Genomic DNA, 24,180 nt, shown 5'->3' with positions numbered 1-24,180 from the left:
GACGCAGAAGTCGAGGACTGAGTTAAACTGGCTCAGGCGATGTTTCATGAACATGGTGGGAACGATTTAATCACCCTAATAATATTCGATGGTTAGTACAAACTAATAAGTATCTGAAATAAATGTAAATTACCACAAAATTAAATCAAACGACTACGCGGTCACGTAGTTGGTTGAGGCACTATGCTACAAGTCGGAAGGTCGCCGGTTCAAGTCCCGATGAGGTCGTTGGATTTTTTTCAATTGACCTAATCCTTCCAGCCGCATTATGACCCTGGGGCCGATTCAGCCTCTAACAAATTAATTAAATAATTTCCCTGGGGAGTAAAGCGCGGGCGAAGCGCAACGCTGACAACCTTGCCGATTGTCTAGATAATGTGGGACCTCAACGTCTCACAACCCTAAGGGCCTTCACGGTCTGTTACTTACTTTACTTTTTACTTTTTGGGAGGATCATGGAGGGTGGACATTAGTTTAAATTTCGGGAATGCCATGTGATATTAACAATTTCAAGACATTTACTCTTAAGGCCAGAAACTACCGAGATAAAACGATAAAGGTAATAATGAGCAGATAAGCGGTGTGATGTACAAGATAGGGGGAAAGCATCGGAGGAAATCACATAGAGAAGATTAGGTTGTTCTGGACATTGTTACCGTGTGCAATATTCAGCTATTTCACGTGTCTCAAACATGGCCTGTATTTAATAATCACGTAAAAGCTAAAGTTGTCCCTGTGCTTAACTATGAAGGCGTATGGGGGAGTGGGTGTATAGATCCACATTTTCTTGACCCGGGCACTAGCTGGAGGTGAGTGGTCATCTTCACGCCCCTGTCGCTCTACCGCCGGGGAAACATTCCTCGGTATCCATTGGATAGGAGGCTGGGTGGGGCCCAGAGCCGGTCTGGATGGCCCTTACCGAGACTCGAACTCTGACCCCTCAGTCGTCCAACCCGTAGCCAGTCGCTATAGCGACTGCGTTATCCCGGCTCCTTTAATATCACGTACCGGTGCTTAAACATTTAGTGACGACACAAGAATAAGTCACTGCGTAATTAGTTGTGGATCAACGGGTACGGGTTCACCGCCAGAATACTAATAACTAGAATATATGGACCTGAAGAGAGGGGAATTTGTTTCTAGCGTGTTCTTACGCGATCTGCACATAGTGAGTGCATCGACCTGACAGGCTGGTGTAGCAGCAACGCCCATGAATTCCGACGGTACTCAACGACTCGAGCTTATTTTATCGCCCCCCACCCCCAAGTTTTGCAAAGGAGGCTGCAGGGTCAATATGTCCAAACATGCCATGATCGCCATTTTACAAAATCCTTTTCATCTGCCTACAATTCTTGGTCATCTCCCCCAGCTCATTCAACGTTCTGTAATCATTACAGCCCGGAGATTTCTCGTGGTTCAGTCCACCCAGCCAGTCTTGAAAGAGGACGCAATCGCTTCCCTTCTCGTCGCTTCTAACATACTATCATGTCTGCTGAGAGCCGGAACTGTGAAGCCAGCAGAGGTGGCCGTTGTGTGGGAAAGGATCCGTAAACACATCTGTTGACAGACAGAGGCTCTGTGGACGTCACACGACCGCGGCCACGCTTACATGCAACGATAGAACGGGAGGTGGTGTTTTCTGTGCGGTCCGTCCCGAGGCTACACCATGACGGCCAACGGAACAAGCGAACCAGTCTTCAGACGGCAGGAGTCGACTTCGGAGGCAGACAGTCCGAGACAGCCTGAGGTTCCTCGGCCCTGGCGAGGAGGCAAGTGACGAAGCAGCAGTCTTAAGCCTGCAGCTAGCACAAGGCAGACAGACCCGTTGGAGGTCGTCGCAGACATTCGCTCCTGGCGGAGGCGCAGGAGCCCTCAGCTGTAAGCCGTTGCGGAGCATCGCCGAGTTGTAAGACAGACGAAGCCAGCGAGGGCGGGAGCCGAGGAATCCACGGCGTTGGGAGCCGTTACCAGGAGACAGCCGGTGAACACACAGCAGGCTGAGATGATTTAGTGCGTGCTGTAGTGAACTGTAGTGTGTGTGTGAATTAGCGACAGCGATGTAGTTACGATCTATACGGTTTGTAAGAATCCAATAAATCCAATTACCAATCCAAACCCCGTCTAAAATCACTTAACACGTGACAATATCATTCACATATAATACCATCACTGGAGGCCACATAGCCTATGCAACTGAGTAGTTAAATGAACCAAAAGTCAATAATATACGGTAACATTTACATTTGATACAACGCCTTTAAGTAACCTAAATACGAATCAATCATATTATTCGCACCGGAAACGGCCACCTCAACCACTATACGCCGTTAGGACTTCTAAAACTGTACCGACGTCGTTAAATAAGCTAAAAGCATAACTTCGCCCTAGGCATATTTCCGTTAAATTAGCTTCTATTGCGACCAATAGAGGGCCGCGGCTGAAATCCTAAGTGAAGACCAATGCCATTACGTGTTGGGTGGTCAGGCCTATCGCACGCCTCATGACTTGGTCGCAGAGGAGTATGGAATAACTGATAACAGAAAATCGAAGAGCTTGAGGGTGGGGTGTAAAACACGCTCATGCCAATTTTCCAACCACAAAACCCACATCGACTGACCTGTGATTTAACCTGGTCTTCCGCGGCAAGAAACTTGCCTGAGCTATGTACGCCACGGCTCTACAACGTTGTTATAGGACACAATGAACTACTATTCATACTACGCTGGATCTGCAGTTCTCACGGCCGTGTATTTCTCGCTACATGGAGTTACAACCTTAAATACTGTGCTTTTTATTCTTCATACTGCTCGATGCATCAAGCAAACTACTACAATCATTTCTGTTGTTAGGTTAATATCGTGCTAGTTGTATGTGGTAACCATAATAAAAAAAACATAACTCCGTGGTTTTAGTCCGCAAGCAAACTACTGACCGAGCGACCGCCGCTTGTCGGCGAAGTTAGTGCCAACTTTAGCAGATAGATGGTGTCGCGTGGTCAGCGCAACGAATTCCAACGACCGTTAGTTTTGGTTTTCCAGACCGGAGCCGCTATTTCCTTTAAATAGCTCCTCAGTTATCCTCACGAGGCTGAGTTGACCCCGTTCCAGACCCACTACTTCTCAGAAAATCTAGTAGCGCCAGGAATCGAACCCCGGACCTCTGGATCTGTAGCCGGGAACTCTGAGACCACCAGACCACAGAGGCGGTGAGATCTATGTGGTAACACTGTAAAATGGGTTGCCTATCAATTTCCGTGACTTGCATCCTAGTTAGAAATGGCTGCCCTCCTAGACACGTGGTCCACAGATGAAGTCATGAACGATCCACCCCGCTTCCTCCTACGTCCCTGTCCTTGCTCCAAGCGACAGCCATTCGTTTCCAATATAAAATAACAGACTGGGTGCAAATACTTTCAAAATGATTCCGATGTGGAAATGGCTGTATGAATCTTGTCACAAACTATGAACCCCACACTTTACCGGAATTGTAATGAACAGCTTGGTCCACAATATAACAGATGGTTAGTTAGGACACTGTGCAGAGTAGTAGTAAACAATTTGTTAAAATACTTGCAGTACTCACACGGCTTTTAGAGAGATAATTTTCTTAAAAATGCTTTGCAAACTTCCTTTCTGAACAAAAACATCGTATATAAGCATCTTACCGGTGCCCCGTATGAAAGTAGTGGGTCACTTCTAAGCTTTTGGATGATCGTGGAACAGTGGCGTAAGTTCCGTGCAAACAACAGCAAACGCGAAAGTGAGCACGAAAAAAAGAAACATGCCCACTTAACACTAAACTACTAATCAGTGACGTGTTATGTCAGTGCTCATAACTGCTGGCCGATGAAATTACTCTGAGATACTCGGATGTTTTAATGCTGTATATAGATCCGGTCACTGGGAAAAATGAGGGGCTGTGCTCACGTTCGGGGCTTATTTCAGTCACAGACATGGCCTTTCCTTGCAGCTACCTTATCCAAATCGGCTCTGAAGCCCACCCAGCTTCCTGTCCAACGAGCACAATGGTCTTTTTCCTTGGGAATATAGCAAACCGGAGCATGAAACTGACCACTAACAAACATCTCTTGCCAAATGCGCGGTTTCTCCCCACTTATGGATTCAGAAGTCTTTGTGCCATGGCGTCAGACACAAGGATAGCATTTAATATACCCCTCTCTTTTGATTGTACATTATTCTTAGAGCAGTACCATGTATGCTGGTCTCAATGTGTTCGGGATTCCTTACTCTTGCGTCCAAAAGTAATATAAATTCTGACTAGAAGAGCTATCAGTTTTTCGAAAGTTTCTTTGAAATAGCTTCATTCTAACATATTCAAATCATTATAATAAACCTCACTATCTAAAAACATTTCCCGTCTTTGTACGGAAGTATTTTTACATGAATGTTGACTCACAGATGGCAGCGAGGTTGTCAGACTTACGCGCCGGTCTCCCTTGACCCTCAAGTTTCCTGGCATTCATTTCTGTTAGAGGCTGAGTAGACCACCAGGGCCATAGTGCGGCTAGTAGAATTAGGTCACCTTAAAAATCCAATGATCTCATTGGGAATAGAACCCGCAACTTTTAGGCTTGTAGCATAGTCAACACCGGATACAAATAAACTAATGAAATTTAAAATTTTGTAACTTAAGTGACACACTTCTGCCCATACGACCGTTATATAGGTTATCTATACCTGACGTCACATGTAACAGCAACATTTCGTTCTACTTCCATGTCCCTGTTGTATTTCTTTCTCTGCAACTCACTGATTCACAAAATTTCAGGGCCCAACAGTCCATTACATCTTTGAAGTTCTCACAACAATTACGTTGGTATTAGAGACAGGAAAAAGTTAGAAATGTCATATCACGACGTACGTGCAAGTTTAATGAAAATCAGCCACTTGGTTTAAAATTATTATTAAGCCCATCACATTAAGGATAGTTTCTTCTTCCGAACGTTCAGATCCATAAATTTGACAATTCTAACTGTAATTAAGAATATATGAAAAACCTGCACCCAAATACATCATGTCTTTGTTGTGTTTGGGTGCATTCAAAAGCATGTGTTAGATACGTGAGGTCTGTTCGTGTGCACACAAGTAACAGATATGAACGAAATTCGGTACCGTGCACCTATGAGGGTTGGAACTTTAATAGTGGTAACACTGCTGTAGAGACGCCATGCAACGGAACCAAATAATGTCGCTTATACTACACGTTTTTACATACCTACCTTACCTCAGAGCAAATGGACTCTCCCTTCCCACATCACGCGCATGCGCAGTGACGACTAGAACAGCCTCGTTTTAGCTGACGGTCTAATGTAGTGTTGTCACGATGTTTTCGAAGCAGGAACAACGGAGTTGGATTAATATTAAATGTGCCAGAGGCCATACAGCAAGACAGTGTCATCAAGGTCTTCAAGAGGCTTGCGGGGAATCTGCACTGCCTTACAGAACAGTGGCAAGGTGGGTAAAAGCCTTCAACGAGGGACGCCAAAATGTGACACACATGCGTCGGCCAGGTCGTCCTGTCGTCAGTGAAGAAGAAGTGTGCGCTCTTTCCGCGTTACTGGAGAGTGATCGACGCCATACGATTAGTGAGCTGGTCCGAGAGACAGGATTGACGCATACGTCTGTGCTTCACATTCTGAAGGAACGCCTGGGCATGAGAAAAACTGCATCACGATGGGTTCCGCATGATTTGACGGAAATGCAAAAATGGCAAGCTGTGGCTGATTTGTTCGATCGATGGGGCTGGGAAATGCTGTACCGTCCACCATATTCACCGGACTTAAGCCCTTGTGACATCGACTTGATTCCTAAGATGAAGGAACCACTTCGTGGCATTCGCTTCAGAAATGTTCGAGAGATTCTTCAAGCAGTAGACCGCTCCATTCGAACTATCAACACAACAGGAGCTGCTAAAGGTATCCTACGACTTCCACATCGCTGGCAACGGGTTGTACACAATGCTGGTGACTACATTGAAGGACAGTAAAACTTCGAAACATGCATCTATTTTGTATCAGTTGTAAATAAATAGTTGCCACTATTAAAGTTCCAACCCTCGTATAATAAATTTTATCGGGCCAATGGTTTTAATTTGGCTCGGCCTAATGCATACATTTTCAGTTCTTAGACGGGGTTTGGTAAAACGTAATAAGAGTTCTAAAACACTTCTATTATAAGAGTATTACCATGTTTGCGGAAATTCCATTTCATTCATTTTAAGATCCGCATAACTTAAGGACCTAATTACAATTTTGCACGTATCTCGCCAACTATTCACCTTAGACAAAAATGACCTGATTCCTTGCATGGCCCTACGTGGTTTCTACACAGCTCGATTTATAACATTATGCACAAACAGCAGTTTGGACGGCAACTGCCAACAGAACGAACCAAGTAATGCCGCCACCAAGAGTGCATTTGGCTATTCTTGTTTTCGTTAACTTGTGTACATGAAGCTTCATCCGCACGGCGATATTCTAAAATCTGAGAAATCGTTCATAATCCATAAACGGCTCTCAATAAATTTAGGAGAACGTAACCACACGCATGACAGAAGATAACAGCGTCAGAACTATTAGCATCCTCATTTTAACAGTGCTTCGGGACAAGGTAAAATGAAATTTGCGTCAAAGAGATGTTACAGTGCCCGAGACCTAGAAATGCGGCACGAAGTCCTGGGCCCAAATCCAAACAAGAGATTTTATTCATTCTTGCGACGTTCTTAGCCTCTTCGTTATCACTGCATATTGATCGCCCGCTCAAGTTTCTCTGTGCTGGCAAGACCGCCAAGTCCTTGAGTCAGTCAGCGCCTCCCCGAATTAGCTCCAAAATTGAATGCGTCAGAACTGGGGATGCGCATCTTAAACTGTAACGATCAACTGGCTTGCTTAAAAACGTGCCAATCCAAGTCACGCTCGAATCTTCTCCCCACAAATTCTCGTAAACAGGAAGTTCTACGAAGAACGCTTCGATCTGTATGCCGGTACACCGAGAAATATAAACTGGTAGTCATGCGATTTCGCGCTCCATTCCTGTGCACAATTTTCACCAATGCAGATTCCCACTGCATTAAATCTGTCAGTTGTAACCTCACAGATCTGTAACGTTGCCGTTTGCGCACAAAAGCATTCAGTACCTTGTGATTTATCTCCATATAAAATTAAACATTCCTAGCTCAAACGTTTACCAGTTACCATCATCAAACAGGGTTACAAACAAAGAATTACATACATAGCCGTGTGGAAGTCAACCGTCGTTTCAGGGGAACATACCACTCACATCTTCGGGGTCGAAAGGCAAATCATGTAAGAAGTCAAGAAACAGGGAGAAAGATGGGCTACATGCTGTTAAAACCCAGAAGGACCACCCTCATAACAATAATAATAATAATAATAATGATAAATTGTCAATCGTAATTAACTGCATTTCAACATGACCAATTACTTCATTTGCTTAAAATGTGGTGAAAGGAGTGCCAAAGAGAACAAGAGTTTATTAACATTTAATGCTTTAACTTCCTACAGGTTGCCCTCCAAACTATGCATTACCCTATATAGCACTGAATGCAATGTGACTGTACGACTAATGACTAGGCTTAAATGTGAACGGAAAAGCTTTTAATGAACCAGGTGACTGCAAATCTACTTCTGTGCAAAAGCAGCCAGAAAAGTTCTGCTTGTGAAGGGGTCTTTCAACTGCAGTGAGAATATGTGTATAAAGCCTGTGAAATTTCTCAGGGACACATGTTCCAAAAATTTTCAATGTAAGAATTAATACAGTTTTTATTACAGCTTAACACTGCACAATTCCTTAAACTAGAAACATATATAAGTAAGTATATGCCACTGAAGTATTATAAGAAAACTGTTTTAAAATTTATGCTGCAAACCTTTTCTTAAAATAAAACTGCCAAAATTTAATGTGTATATGGAGATATCTGGGGGTAGCAAGAAAAAAGAGTCTACATGTTAGAGATAAATGATATATCATCAACAGCAATTTAATTACTGCCACCTGAAAATCACTGCCAGTTACTTAGTTTTTAGTTTAGTTATTTAGAGAGGGTGGGTTTCCCCATGCACCGCGACCAGTTTGATCTATTGTGCTTCCCTCTATGATATTCTACCAGTCTCTATACCCTACCGATAAATGGTGCGTACCATCAGTCCCGCCGAGCAAGCGAGTTCGGCCACTTGCTTAGCGGTGTCTATAATGCTTCCCCCATCTATCAGAGGCCTTAGAGACTATTGTTGGGCGGGAAACGTCCTGGAATTTGGCTCAGTGATCCCCTTTGGAGATATGAGGTTCTTTTAGATGCCGTAAAGTTACGACACGGGACACACAGCTTAAAGTCCCTCCCGGAGGACTTGTTCCCTGAATTTTTCCGCCCTTAAAAATTCGACGACCTCCGCCGGGTATTTGAACCCGCATACCACGAGTCATGAGGTGGGAACGTTACCTCTAGACTACGGAGGCCGCTTTGCCAGTTACTTGGTAACTGAAACAGTGGTGACTCAAGTCATTGGCTACAGATGGGTGAAACTGATTTGAAGCACTGATTCCAGTAGTGATAACAGACGTCGCTCTATATTTCAATGGCTAGACTCCAGCAGCTGAAGTCAGTAGACTCTAAAGACAACTCGATAGGTGCTGAATCAATTTAATCAATATAGTGCAAGGGAAATGTTGTGCTTTGGCATTATTTGTTACATTCCTTCAAAGATAGGTTTAATAATTTGGCAGGCAGGATTACAACTGCCTTACCACATTAATGGACACAATTATTTTACTTCTAATTCAAATTTAAAGGTATTAAATAATGAATAGCTTGCAGGTTCAAGTCCCGATGAGGTCATTGGATTTTTTCAGTTTACCTAATCTTTCCAGCCACACTAGGCCCTGGGGGTTTACTCAGCCTCTAACAGAAATGAGTACCAGGAATTAATTAAATAATTTTCCTGGGGAGTAAAGCACGGCCGGCACGTAAGGCTGACAACCGTACTGCCATCTTTGAGCCGACTGTCTAGATAATGTGGGTCCCTCAATGTCTCACAACCCTATGGGCCTTCATGGCCCGGTACAGGGATAGCTTTACCTTTTTTAATAACATACAATTTACAGTTAATAATTTAATGTAATTTATTATACACGTAATATTAAACATTCAGTTTTATTTCTTCCACTACTAGAGGTTAGGAGTTGGAAGAGCTCAGCTGGTAGAGTGGCAGGCTATGGGCTTGACACCCTGGCTTTTGATTACCAGCATGACAAAATTGTTGTTCTCCATAGCGCCCAGAACAGCCCTGGAGCCTACCCACCCTCCTATCCCAAAGGAGCAGCCAGGGAGTGAAGCTGACCACTCACTTCCCCATAATACATTAAACATAGGGACAATATTACCTTACTACTAGATGTCTGGCATGTTTACAATTATTACTACTATTGATTTTATAGCTTTCTTAAATTAAAAAGGACCACCTTACAAATTAATATGTAACAGAGAATTAGCGATCAGTATGTGCGTGTGCACGTGCATTAAAGTTGATAACAGTGTTGTTGAACAGTAAATTATAGAAAACTACATGTAAATAAAGAACTAAATTAATTCGCAAATGAACACAATACTTCAGCCATCATCTCACATGACAAGCATCCAAAGTGTTTTAACTCTGAATAACAAAGTAACTTCCCGTTTGCAATCTCTTTTACCAAGTCTGACAGCACCAAAGTCAGAGCTGTTATCAGAGTCAATGCTTGAAATCATTATTACCTACACGTAATGTTCACCGGAATCATTTTGGTTGGAAAATCACTGGCTTACTTACTTCTACTATATCTGAGAGAAGTATGAACTTCCTGCTTATTTCGTCGTAACATAATGTGGCAAGTCTATAGAAAGCCAGAACTGTGAAGCCATCCACAGTCACTCCATCACGTGACAATACAAAAGTTTCTGAACATGAATGATGAAGTTACGATTTTAAAGTCAAATCAAAATTTCCAGTGTTACCATTTTTCATCAGCAGAGGTGCTTTCCTCCAATATATGTATGAAGAGGTTGGATTTTACATTTCATTTCAATATTAATTCAAGAGTCCAATGTAATACACAGTTTTATAGTGCTTTAGTTTCAGTATTTCAAATTATGTTGCAACATCTGGAAAGTCAGCAAGCATGGAATAGCAATAAAAGACTTCAAGGGCAGGCTGCAAACTGACTGCCTGACTAACTCCTTGGAGACGAGCCCCTCTTGAGAGCCAGTTGTGCAGCTGCTCAAGAATTTCCCTACACTTGACTGAACCTGAAAGCTCAGCACTGTTTACAAGAGCCCTCCACTGGTCCCTATCCTCACCCAGATCAATCTACTCCATACTACCCCAGCCTATCTCTCTAAGATCCATTTTAATAATATCCATCCACCTACATCTTGGTCTTCCTAGTCATCTCTTTCCTTCTGACTTTCCCACTGATATCACATATGCATTCCACTTCTCCCCATTTGTGCTACATGCCCTGCCCAGGTTGCTCTCTACCTTCACAAACTGTCAATAAATTTTCAACCCTGCAAAATAACTCTATACAACCTCACAGATTAAAAGCAGAATTGCACTAAGCTTTAAAACCTATATCAGAGTATTAAACTGTTTCAATAATTTTACAGTAGATATTGCCATATAAAGTGTCTGTTAATTATGTAGTTCTATTACTATGATCATCTGTATTCTGACAAAAACATTCATGTCAATGTTCATAATTTCTCCAACGCACAGGGCTCAAAAGTGACCAATCTTTGACAGGGGTAGAAGAAACTTTAGTGAGTAGAAACAAGCATTAATAAGGCATGGTTTAGAAAATATAAGCTACTCTTTCCGTATTAAAAACTGTTATGTCTTCAATGCAGAATCTTGATTTTACTGATGACCGTACATGGATATGGTAGTTTCTCTACCAGATTGTCACTGAAATGTGGCCAAACTTTCATACACTGGAAACAAACCTCCACAATGTTGTCAGGAGGTTACCTTAGAGATTATAAGCTTCCTTCTCTGTTTTGAAAACCACACACATTCATTTAGTCTTTTGTTTTTAATCATGGTAGGTATAATTAAAAGAAAACTGTCCAAGCAAATGACACTTTTGCATCCGCTAGAAAAAAAAAACACGGCTAAAGAGAGAAGGTATACTTTTTATACTAAAGACATAATGTGTAAGTATTAAGAATAACAGTGGGAGACCTAGAAGGTATTATTTCAGTCCGAGCGCTGAAAACATGCAGAGTTGAAGCTGCACATTAACCCTGTAGAATCTAATCCCCTATTCAGTCACAGTGAACCTGCATCACCAGGAAACAGTTCAACTGAGATCACACTTTTCACAGAAATGTTACAAATTTACGGGTCCAGTGAAGTACTTGTAATGGTACTTTACTATACTATGTTACAGCATCCAGAAATCATAGCTGCGACCAAATATTACATTTCATTCAACCAAACCACACACATTTACATTAAAATTAATATATATATATATATACTGTATGTCCAAAATGTATCTGACTTTATTTTTTTCCGCTGTAAGTAATGGTCAAAGGGGTGGGGAAACTGGGCGTAGTGGTAGAAGGGACTTTCATGCGAATGCGTGATTTTTTGCTGACTCGCAACACTGCCGGATGCATCTGTGGCCGCCAGATAGCGAAGTGGTGTAACACATGTTCGTCACATTCTCGTTTCGCTCAAGATGACAGAACGCTTGGAGCAGCGATACTGCATTAAGTTTTGTCAGAAACTTGGGGATACACAAGCGGAAACAATCCGCAAAATTCAGCAGGCTTTCAGTGATGATGCAATGGGGGTCACTCAAATTAAAGAGTGGTTCAACCACTTTAAACATGGCCGTATGTCGGCGGACAGTGAGCAGCGTTCCGGGAGACCGTCGTTTGGCCATCCATGAAGTTGCTGATGAGGTTGGGATCAGCAGAGGTTCTGCAAACACAATTTTAACTGAGGATTTGGGCATGCGAAGAGTGGTGGCAAAATTTGTGCCCAAGCTGCTTTTGCCGGAGCAGCGACAACTCTGTCTTGAGGTCACGCAGGACATGCTGGAGTGCACCAACAGGGATCCTGAGTTCCTGAAGACTGTGATCACTGGTGATGAGTCATGGGTGTACTGATATGACCCAGAAACCAAGGTCCAGGCGTCATAATGGAAGCATCCAACATCCCTGAGGCCCAAAAGAGCAGGACAGGTTTGGAGCAATGTGAAGGTGATACTGACTGTCTTTTTTGATTACCGGGGTGTGGGGCATCATGGGTATGCACCACTAGGCCAGACTGTCAATAAGGAGTACTACCAAGAAGTCCTCCGCCATCTTCGTGATGCAGGCGCAAGAGACCGGAGCTGTGGGACGCACGCAACTGACAGCTGCATCATGACAACGCCCCAGCTCATTCATCACACCTGATCCAGGGTTTCCTGGCCAAGCATGGCATTCCGTAGGTTTGCCAGGCTCTCTACTCTCCTGACATGGCTCCTTGTGATTTCTGGCTGTTCCCAAGATTGAAGACACCGCTAAAAGGCTGCTGTTTTGACAGACGCAAGGACATCATACAGAATGTGATGGTGCAGCTGCACGCCATTCCAAAAGAAGCCTTCCAGAATTACTTCCAGCGATGGAAGGACCGCTGGGCTGTGTGTGGAGTCACAAGGGGCCTACTTTGAAGGCGATTAGGTATTGTAACCACCCAGATACAGAACTTTTTTCCTGGCCCAAGGTCGGATACTTTTTGGACAGAGTAGTATATATATATAATATACAAAGAAATAGTGACTACAAGATAATAATATTAGTACTTTATCCCTCCCAACTCAGTGATCTTGAAACTTTCCATGAGAAGTTATATTACACTGCCGCAACTTACAGCGTCAGCAAACAAAGCACAGAACATAAACATACCTCTCAGTTCAGTACCACTAATGAAGGCTTATCAGTTCACATTTTAGCTACAAAACCACTGGGTACATTTCAATTAAGTCTGGTACTGGATGTACACTAAACTTGTTTGATTAATTTAATTCTGGACTTCAGCAATCTCTAAGTGTTTAGGAGTCAATAAAAGACTGCTGAATATAGAATGGAAGATACATAATTTGTTTTTGACTCCAAGGTTGTATAGCTCAAAACAATGTAATAAACTCCATGTGTTGAGAAACATTCATATTTAAAGATGGTGGTGACCCGACATGTCATTGGAAATAGACGACGACAACAAAACAACAACAACAATGGTGATAAGAGAAATACTATAAAATTATACCCTTGATATCCTCACAAAATGACATGCCTTATGGTCTATCAATCTTATTTAAATGCCCAATTGTGTAAAACTCCTGCAAAAGGTTAACTCAGAATTCCTTAGGCAGCTCTTTGAATTTTCTCTGTGCTCATAAATCAAGTCTGTTATTACTGTACAATGAGGTAATTTATTATGTGCAGTTGGATATTTCACTTCTCCAGAATAATTAGCCAGTAAAGGGAAAGCACAAGCACATACTGAAACTAAATAATAATTAGTTGAATTATTTGCAGAAAGATATGAGTACATATGTGCACTTTATAGAGGCACACAGTGGATTACAACTTGCAACTCAAGGAATGCCTTTCTGAAAAGCATCTTCCATTTTACACTGACTTAATCCAAACAAACTACAGTTGAGACCATGTTGAATTTTTCTATCTAATCTAGGATTAACAAAGAGCAGCACACTCACCGGTCAAATATTCGCGCTTCTTTCAGTACATTCCCTAGATTGATGTATGCATCCAAGAAGTTGGGATCCAGAGCAACAGCTTTTTCAAAGTGATGTATGGCCAACCAGATCTCGCCTTGAGCATTGAAGACACAACCCAGATTGCTCCACGCAACAGCAAAGTCAGGACGAGTTTCAATGGCTTTCAGGTAGCATGCCTGTATGTAGAGAAGGGTCGTGGGTGTGGATTTGGCAAAGGTAAGGAGAAGAGTTGAGTCAGACTAAAGTATATAATGGCAAGAGCAGAAGACATCCAGCGCTAGCAGTTAAATGACGCACTGCGCAGGACCTGTTCCTTCGCCACGCGTATTCCTTGAATCTCTATTTAAACGCTCACTCTGCCTGGCAGTATAGAAAATGACTTATCTGGAATTCTAAGCAAATAATTCTCACCACCTGGGCAGGAGAGAACAGTGAGACCCAGGGAAAATCTATGTTGCCAAGAAGCTGGTCCTCAAAATTAAAACTGTAGTTTATACTGCTTAATCTTGAACATAACAACAAAAAATCCCCGTTTTGAAGACAAACTTCTTAACAGTATACTGCAATGCGCTCCCTACTTGTGGAGTGACTGAGACATGTGGGCTCCACATTAATTCTGTACACAGTGCACCTTCTGCCAGGAAAAAAAATGTTTTAAACAATTCGGAATCTCAGCAGTCTCTGTATGTATGAAGTGGAGGTCAAATAGTCTCAGTCACACCAATGGACATAAAGTGGTATCACTAGTTCATGTTCTAATGCCACAAACAAGAATGACTTGGTGAGGCAGGGACATGATCACTGATCCAACTGTATGGCCACTCTGGAGAAACAAAGGCTCAACACAGCTGCCATCTTCCATACAATATTCATACCACTGCAATGAAAACAAGCATATATACATATTTTCCAAATTAGTTCAAATTTAATAGTAAAAGCAGTGGGTAACATCATTACATGCAGTTGGCAGCTATGAGGGGTGGTCGCGCAGGGTGAGTGCAGCTTGCGCAGGGGTTGCACTTAACAATCTCTGCCTAAGCGCGCAGGAAAGCAGGGCCTCACCATAAACAACACAAACACAAGTAAGTGTTTTGTTATTTGCTCCATACCCTAAAACACACAAAAAATCAGCAGCAGCATTTCATTCTTGGTTGTATATAGAAAAGCCAGTCTCCTTTAGGAAGTTTCTTTTTAAAACAGATTGTCAAATTTTATCTTCTCAAGCTATGTGATGAAAGTTAAGAAGTACTGAAATCATATAAGGGAATTAATTTGCTCTTTTAAATCATAAACAATATATTTTGTATGTACCATACAACATCCTAAATTACTAGTTACTTCTGAGTAGTCTGTTGGTTTGTATATTCAGCATGCAGAATTACGAAATACAAACTTCAAATAAAAATGTTCATGCACCATGCATGCCCCAAAATAGAAGATATGTTCCATGACATATAAACACCATTCAATTTCGAGGATAATGTTAAGGTGAATCTAAAATAAGCAAGATAGAAGGGTGTGGATGTGGCTTGGGAAAGGGACTAGTTACAGGTTCTTGCGAACATGATAATGAACCTGTTAGATCCACTGAGAGTGGAACATTTTTTTGACCAGCTTACGGAATACTTAGCTTCCCAAAAAGGGCCCTGGTCAATGGAGTGGATAAGTGTGTGCAGAGTAATTTTTAGGTAAAAGAAGAAAATGTTCATAACATTCAAGTATAATGAGATAAGATTAACAGGATTAATGAAAATAAATGCAGATTCTATCAAAGTACGTGACAAAAAAACAACAAAGAGATTAGAGAAGTTACAGAGGACAAACAGCCTTCCCACTATTTCCTTTCCAAGATGATTCTTGAGACACTGCATTCATGAGCCAGGGCAGCTAGAACATGAATGATCAGGGTTTGATTCCTGACAAGTGGGGCCAACACATCTTCCTACCCAGTGGGCACAGGGGCTCAAGAGTTTACTGCTGAAATTAAGAATACATGAAGCTGCGATATCAACTCCCATATATGTGCATGGCACAGTGCTCAGGTACAAAGCCCACTTCATGTCCTCCTGTGGAAATACTTTCTTACTTACTTTGCTCGTCTATTCAACAGCTGGTCATGAACAATGGCCCAACAACAGACAATAACCCTAGCAGGGATGTGATAAATGACATTCTAAAGAATTAGGTGCATGGGTATATGGCAAATACCAAAGTCTGGCCAGGAAATAATGTATATGAACAAGTGAAAACACTGTTGGAACGTATCACAGTTTTTCTTCAAAAATATATTTCAAATAGTGAAACACGTGAAGCAGTCTTAATGTTTTCATGGAAGTTTCAATCAGATTTTGTTCCCATCTTGGAAATTGATCCTGTGCTGTGCAGGACTGCTTTCCTGAGATGGAAGGTCACCAGCTAAATCTGGCCTGGAATGCAACACTAAAGGCACTGAAGCTACAAATAATGACAATGAACATAAGAAGCCATAAAACACTAAGTGATCCAAATAAAACAGCCTGGCAAAGCATCCTTGTTTTTCTACCTGCTGTCAAAATAAAAATTAGAAAACTGACCCAACAAGGAACATATACTGATTTGCTTCCCTGCTGGTCACACAGCCATAAATTCAAGTACAGAATTTCCCACTATCACATAGTCTGAATTATGAATACTGGAATCAAGCTCCTCTTCTGTTACTTCACATACAGTGGTGATGACCAAGCTCTCCTAAACATTGGTAAACCAGCCCATGGTGTCAATACCAAACCAAACAATATAAGCAGATGAAAATCTTATGCTTACACATGTCTGGGTACAAATGGTATTTGTATAATTTGTGGTAACACACTAGGATTAATAAAACACTGCGCACGTTTCATGATCAAAACACTATAAGACTGGAAATGGAAAGCAAAAAATACTCTGACACTGTTTCTTACTAGAAGCTCCTTCAGTACAGAAGCCTACACAAAAAGAAACTGCAAACCTCAGGCTGCTTCAGCTGGAACACATACTATCCTGTGGTCTTACTATAAAAGTTTAATAAACAGAAATGAAAAATTTGCTTTGAGATTTATGCCATGTAAAGGCTTTTTCTACAATGACCAACGTTTGACAAATATGATAAAGATCAATTTGGGCTTTCTCTGACATAGGGGTTAAGTAACTGACCGCTACAAACTATGATCAAATTTGTGCAACAATTTTCACTCTGGATACTGATACTAAATTTCATCACAATCTCCTGAGCAGTTTCTGTAAATGGGTTGGAAAAATCTTCTCATTTGTAACCCTCTCACGCATTTTGTACAAAAATAAATAATTTTAGCTGACCCACGAAAATAACCAAATCTTGTGGAAATTGCATCTTCCTTTCAACCCCTAAAACAACTGCTACAAATATGACATGAAACAAGGCTTTATCATGATTCTGAAAGAAAATAGGAAATTCTGAAGTAAGGAATAGAGAACTTGTATAGAAGTGTAAGGTTACAGCGACAGTCAGCAAAGAATAATTTATTGTACACACAAAACTACAGCTTGAGAATTTATAGAAACCAACTCACTTCAAATTTTTACTGTGGAACACAGAATTTTACAAGCATTCTTAAAATTTGCAGCTTGTAGTTTCAAATTTGTCATGCGATATGGGTCTTCAACTGAGACCCAACACTGGAGTCAGGTGGATAAGACACCTAACTCACATTCAGAAGGTTGCAGGTTCAAGTACTAGCCAGAAGACAGAGTATCCTGACAGAGATTTCTCATGATTTTCCTTTGTCCATCCAGGTAAATACTGGATCAGTAATGTGATATGGTTGAACTGCTTAACAAGAGATGTCATCCATTGCTAGGCAATGGCACAATAAGAATGATACGTCACTGTCATTGCTATGCACAATAAATATACAACAGAAAGATTGTTGGAGGCGGTGTTTTCTGTGCAGTCTGGCCTGAGGCTATATAATGAGTGTAGTGGCTCAAATTTGGGATTGGAAATTTAAGTCATTACCTAAGTGTCTGGAGACCTGCGAAAAGTGTTTCACAGCTATTACAGTAATCTGTCAACACCTGGGCAGGAACTAGGCTAAGAATGTGATGATCAGCATTTATGCGTAACCGCACTAGCAACAAGCTTGCCTCACTAGGCCACTGGAGTATCGTAATATTACCGCATAAACAGCGATGAGACGCCATGGGCCTGCCCACAACCACCAATAATAACCAATTAGAATATCACTTTGGGAATTGAGGACACTGAGGAGGAGTTAACTACCCTCTGTCGTCAACAGCTGAATTAGCAAATTAAAACTATAAATTACTGAATTTCGAGGGACTAGAGATTCTGATTTAACACAGAATATGGAGTTGTCAGCCGGAGGCGCTAGTCGATATGTGTGCCACAAGGTGGTGGATGGCGACAGTTATCTACATTTGTATTACAAGTAAGTCTTATTGCTCATATACGCCATGCTGTTAAACATTAGTGTTGATAAAAGTGTTGTTGTGTGATCTTAAGTGCAGTCTCCAGTGTACCCCAGCGAGAGCCAGGGTAGAATAGGGTAGAAATGGAGTAGAGGGTAACAAGCAATGAAGGGAAGCAACAATCTCACGGTACCTCCCCCTCAGTCAGAGAAATTAGGAAGAGCTTAGCGAGAAGTGTTAGGTAAACCGGCCAAAGCAGGCCCTTTTTCTTAATGTAAATATTGATGTAAATAGACAGTGTACAGAGGATAGGATGTACGCAGGGAGTTTTGATTCACCCCTTCCTAACCACCTGTCCTCGTCCGATCCCGAGCGACCAGAACCAAGACAGCCGACAGCAGCCGAGGCCCGCGAAGATGTTAGCTAACTGGGCAGCGACAGACTAAAGTAAGCATCTTTTCTCACCCCCTCCCCCTGAGGTGTAACAAAGTGGTGGCAGCGGTGGGATATCTCCACGCCCCCCTGCTCCGCGGCATAACAGTGGTGGCAGCGGTGGGATAACTCCACGCCCCCCCTGCGCCACGACGTTACAATGGGAACCAATGGGAAAGGGAAGTCTCTCTCTCTTGGCTGTGCGGAGGCGGGGCCGAATACCTCCACCGTGACCATGCGAGTCATAGGAGGCAAGGAAAAGGGAAGTCTCAAATCTGAGACAGTAAAATATGGTCGCGAGTTTCAAGGGACTCGGACCCGAGAAAGACTGCGCTGGCAAGGGCCAACAGCATATGCAAAAGACAGACCCGTCCTCTCATCAGAAAGGGCGCAATTGTCAAACGGTAATAATTAATATCTGGTCATGAGCCCCAGATGGGGCTTGACACCAAGACTTACTGGGCCCACAATAACAAGAATGTAACTGTCAAAGAGTAATAAATATCTGGTCATGCACCTCAGATAGGGCTTTACACCAAGACTTCCTGGCTGAGTGACCGTCAGTTGCAATATGACTTGGACAAGTTAGCTAGTCACCCGTGTGGATGTGGGGTTGAATACCTCCACCGTGACCATGCTGGTTACAGATATGTAAATTTGATAGGTAATTTTGTCATTTTTAGGTTTAAGGTCATTTTTTCATTTTTTTGGGTAATTTTTTGGTAAATTTTTGGACTTTTAAGGTTATTTCTTGTCATTTTTGGCCATTTTGGGGAATTTTTCTTCATATGTTTTCTGAAATTTGAATACGGTGGAACCTCACTTAACGAGCACCTCTCATAACAAGTAATTTGCATAAGTAGCAAAACAGATTGTAAAAAAATGACTCGCTTAACGAGCGTTTGGCATAATGAGTGATGAGAGGGGAAGTCCCAGATTTTGCGCTTGCTACATCAGTCTGTGTTTAGCACTCGTTCTGCTAGCATCTTAGTGTCGCTTGTGATCACACATTTTTCCAAACTTGTGTTCAGACATATTATTTGTGATTTTTTTGGTGCAAAGTTTAATAACCCTTGCAAAATTGTCCCTGAAGAAAAAGCTGCAAAACGACAGCCATAAGAGAATAAAAATAACCATAGAAATGAAACGTAAAATCATTGAAAAGCGAGAATGAGGTGTGAGCGTGGCTGATCTAGCACGCACATACAATCGGTCTACATCAACGATTTGGAGTTGCACTGTGTTTCACAGCAAGAAGCTGTGGAAGAGAGTTTGTCAGAGGAGGAGGAGGTAACAGCAAAGCAACAATCTTCTGGCGCAATAAGAGAAATGCTGAAAGCACGGGAAACTGTTGCATCGTACACTGAGAAGCATCACCCTAATAAGGCAGTGGCTATGCACACTACAAATTTACTTAATGATAATGCGGTGTCGCATTTTCACCAAATTTTGAAGCGTCGGCAAAAACAAATGTCTCTAGACAGCTTTCTAGTAAAAAAGAATTAGATATGTATCATAAATAATAAACTAATTATTTGGATTTTTTTTCCTGCAAATCGAATTTGCATTCCAGGTTGGTTCGTTCCGCATAGAAGAAAAGATGATTCACGCTCCTTAACAATGTACATATAATTTTCTTTGAATAAACGTTATACATAAAATTTTTTGAGTATTTTTTTCGGCATGGAATGCATTATTGTATTTTACATTAATTTATAGGGGAAAAATTGTTTTGCTTAACGAGTGTTTTGCATTATAAGTAAGATTCTGGAACGAATTATGCTCGTTAAGAGAGGTAACACTGTAACATGGAAATGGAGTATTCTTTCTTTTCTCCTTTAGGTCATTTTTCTGAATTTTTTCGGTCATTTTTTTAAATATTTTCAGGTCATCAAAATCCAGGCCCTGCATATTACATTTTCGGGTCATGTTTTAGGTCATTTTTCTGGATTTTTTCGGTCATCAAAATCCGGGCCCTGGTGATGATATATACCCAAACACCATCTGACTGTTGACTATAAATCTACCATTTGTTTTACCTGTTCTGTGCACCTACAGTGTATCCACTGTGTTTGCTTTACTTCACTGAACCACCCCTATTCCTCTCAGGTTTGTTAAAGTAACTAGATTCGGTACTATTTGTTGTTGCCAGACTATATTAGTCATTGGCTTCAACCTGCATTACCTGTTAACTGTCCAACCAAGCTAAAACCACATCTACACTGCTTTATGAATAGCCTGACACATTAAAAAATGGATGAAAAGTGTCAAAGAAAAAGAATGTCCAGGGCATCCATTTGCATCAACTACTGAAGGGAACACTGAACGCATTCATGCATTAATTTTCAACAACAGGGGGATGTCTAATGATGAAGTGGTAAATCAACTGCAGCTTAGTCATGGCTCTGCCTCTGAAATCATTTACCACAGACTTCACTTCCAAAAGGTTTGTGCAAGATATGTTCCGAAACAACTCATGGAACAGCACAGGCATAACCCTTTGGACAGGTGGTATCACAAGGGAAGTGACACCTTTCTAAGTCACACTGTCACTGTTAACAAAACACGGATCTATCATTACAAGCCATACAGCAAATGTAAAAGTATGGAATAGAAACATGTGACATCACTTGTCAAAAAGAAATTCAAATCTCAACCAAGAGCATGAAAAGTCATGATCACACTATTCTGGGATTCAAAGGGACCAATCCTTGAGCATTATCACGAAAGAAGATAAGACAAACAGTGCACATTACACAGTGCCTGACAAGATGAAACTGGCGATTTGGAGGAAATACTGGGATACCAGTTAAAATAAATGTGGCGTTGGCTGACAATACCCATTCCCACATGGCTGCTCACACTGTTTAAATGCTCCAGCAACTATGTTCTGAGATCTTAATGTCTGTCACACACTCATGACTGGGCTCTGCCAGGTATTCATTGTCTGAAACCTTCAAAGTTGCTGAGGAAGCTGCTGTTTGTCAACAACCACAAGCTGAAGAAGGTGGTGCATACATGGCTTTCCATCCAGTCAAAAACATTCTTTCTGTAATGGCACATATAAGCTTGTGTTAACACTGGACCATGTGTACTGCCTACAATAGAAGTATTGTTGGAAACGGTGTTTTGGGCTCTGCAAAGGAGACTGAGAAGATGGCGCTATGAGTTCAGGCATGTTAAAAGTTGGGCAATGGCGTAACCACAGAAGCTGAAGAACCTTCAGTGTTAAGCCTGTTTCCAGGAAACGGCTAGTGGAGAAGAGACTGAGGACACTAGTCTGTGTGTCAGTGAACTATAAAGTATAGTTCCGAGTGTTGTATACAAATGGTCAACAAATCAAATTCACCAATCCATACCCTGTCTATAGGCACACACCCCTAAATACGTGATGATATAGAAACAAGCTCACTGAGGCCTCAGGTATTTATACTGCAAGTCAGAAATGTGCGCAAGTAAGTACACTATGCTGTCATCCCCACAGCAGTCCACACAAAATTTGTAGAAAGTTGCATTTAATTTCAGCCCATTAAGAAAGCACTGTTTCTTTGAACACAGAATCCATAAAGTATAGTAAAAAGTAAAGTAAAGTAAAGCTATCCCTGTAACAGGGCGTGAAGGCCCATAGGGTTGTGAGACGTTGAGGGTCCCACATTATCTAGACAATCGGCTCAAAGATGGCTGTAAGGTTGTCAGCCTTAAGCGCCAGCTGTGCTTTACTCCCCAGGAAAATTATTTAATTAATTCTTGGCACTCATTTCTGTTAGAAGCTGAGTCAACCCCAGGGCCATAGTGCAGCTGGAACGATTAGGTCAATTGAAAAAATCCAATGACCTCATCAGGACTTGAACCCACAACCTTCCGGCTTGTAGCACAGCCCCTCAACCAACTACACTACCGCGTGCCCCCCCCACAGAAAAAATTATATGAACAAAAGAATATAAATATAGAAAGACATAACTTCCCATTACTCATGCATATTTTTACATTAAACAAATGCTGTTCCATGCAAGGATTTTTTATTGGTTTCCACTCTGTATTCTTGGGATCAGTGCCATTTTTTCAATCAAGGCACCTTTCTGTGTATTCAAGGATCTGTCTGAGACATGTTTGACCACATTTACAACATGACAACATTTAACACCGTGATGTGCATTCAATGCCAATATGTTCTGTGCGTATGTAGATAAGAAAAAGCTTCAGAATTAACTTGAATTCTTAAGTGTTGAGCACACTTAACACAATTTCTATATAAGGAATTAAGCAAGAATGAGCATGAAGAGTAATAACAAAGGACTCCCTACAAACACCTTCACTAGTTGAAAGCTTCATAAAGGGAAGTAGAACGATGAGTACTTTCAAAATCCTATAAAGTAGACAACCGTACTGCAATGCTGACAAAACCAAAAGACATTCAGAAAAATATGGAAAATGGAGGATATCTAACCTATTGCATTCTGCTGCTGTTTAGTTGATGAATGCAAGAAAAACAAACATCAATCAATTTGTGTAGGAGACTGGCCTGGTCTTGTACTTTACCTGGTGCGGAACCGAACCAAGCCACTCACTAGGCCTACATAAATCTCATCACTTGACTGCACCAAACGACCAAGTGAGTGAGTCGGTGGTCTCGCTTGCTCAGCCGTCATGGCGTTCCATTCCCAGTAGTTGGGCGTACGCACAGCTGCATCATCTAACAGAGCCAATCCCAGTGTCGGGAGGGAGGAGAGAACAACAAGAACCACTGTTAATAATAGAGAAACAAAACCAGCTGACTGATGGGAAGGAAACACCTGCTCTCAATCAAAACCATCTCCAGTCTTGTTTCCGAAATCTCTATAGCAAGTAACCAACACTGCCAAAAGAAACCCAGGTTATCCGAATCACTGCATGCAGCCAGTCTGACAGAACATCACAGATGGGTAGTTACCTCTCCTGCTTCATATGCAGGATATCCCAGGTTTGAATCTCAAACTGGAGACCAGCTATCTTGCCCTTCCATGCAAATAATAGGATAGTGTCCCATAACAGGTTATGGCCATTTGTGTCCATGTCCTTTTAAATTAGTCACTCACAATCACTGCACGATTTGATGCTATGACATAAACTGTGACTAAAAAAATGCCCTTAAAACAATTTGTTGGTGTCCTTCCTGCAAAATGTGTTATGTGAACAAATATAACTTCCAGACATACAGCTAACGGGACCCTGAACAATCTAAAAACATACTGCTCAATATTCGGATAACAAGAGCTTTCTTGATCAATTTCTAAGGACAAAATGTACGACTCAGAATGTCAGAGATATGTGGAAGACATGATGACTGTCCAACCAAAGACTGAAACAACACACTCATAACCACACATTATTCAACTGGAGCTGAAACACTTCCCCACCTTTGACAAACAGGAAAGGATATGGGAAGGTAACGCAGCAGCAGTAGCACCCTGTAGATGCATGACCACCAGTGCAAGGATCATTTCAAAACATGAAACTGTGTCACATTTCTTTATTG

At 41.6% G+C, this 24,180-nt stretch overlaps 1 protein-coding gene across 1 annotated transcript in view; it reads right to left on the bottom strand.

Annotated features, from left to right (window-relative positions):
* The window catches only part of LOC111871788 (UDP-N-acetylglucosamine--peptide N-acetylglucosaminyltransferase 110 kDa subunit), a 163,298-nt gene that overhangs the window by 114,445 nt on the left and 24,673 nt on the right, over window positions 1-24,180 (bottom strand). Inside the window, exon 5 of the mRNA XM_023865120.2 lies at window positions 13,788-13,984. Within this exon, the coding sequence (XP_023720888.1) occupies window positions 13,788-13,984 (197 nt within the window). The remainder of the gene's footprint in view (window positions 1-13,787; window positions 13,985-24,180) is intronic.

The sequence above is a fragment of the Cryptotermes secundus genome, unplaced genomic scaffold (genome assembly GCF_002891405.2).
Source record: "Cryptotermes secundus unplaced genomic scaffold, Csec_1.0 scaffold846, whole genome shotgun sequence".
In the NCBI taxonomy this organism is placed as follows: Eukaryota; Metazoa; Arthropoda; class Insecta; order Blattodea; family Kalotermitidae; genus Cryptotermes; species Cryptotermes secundus.
The sequence above is the reverse complement of the archived record's forward strand: the minus strand, read 5'-3'. Positions and strand labels throughout refer to the sequence as shown.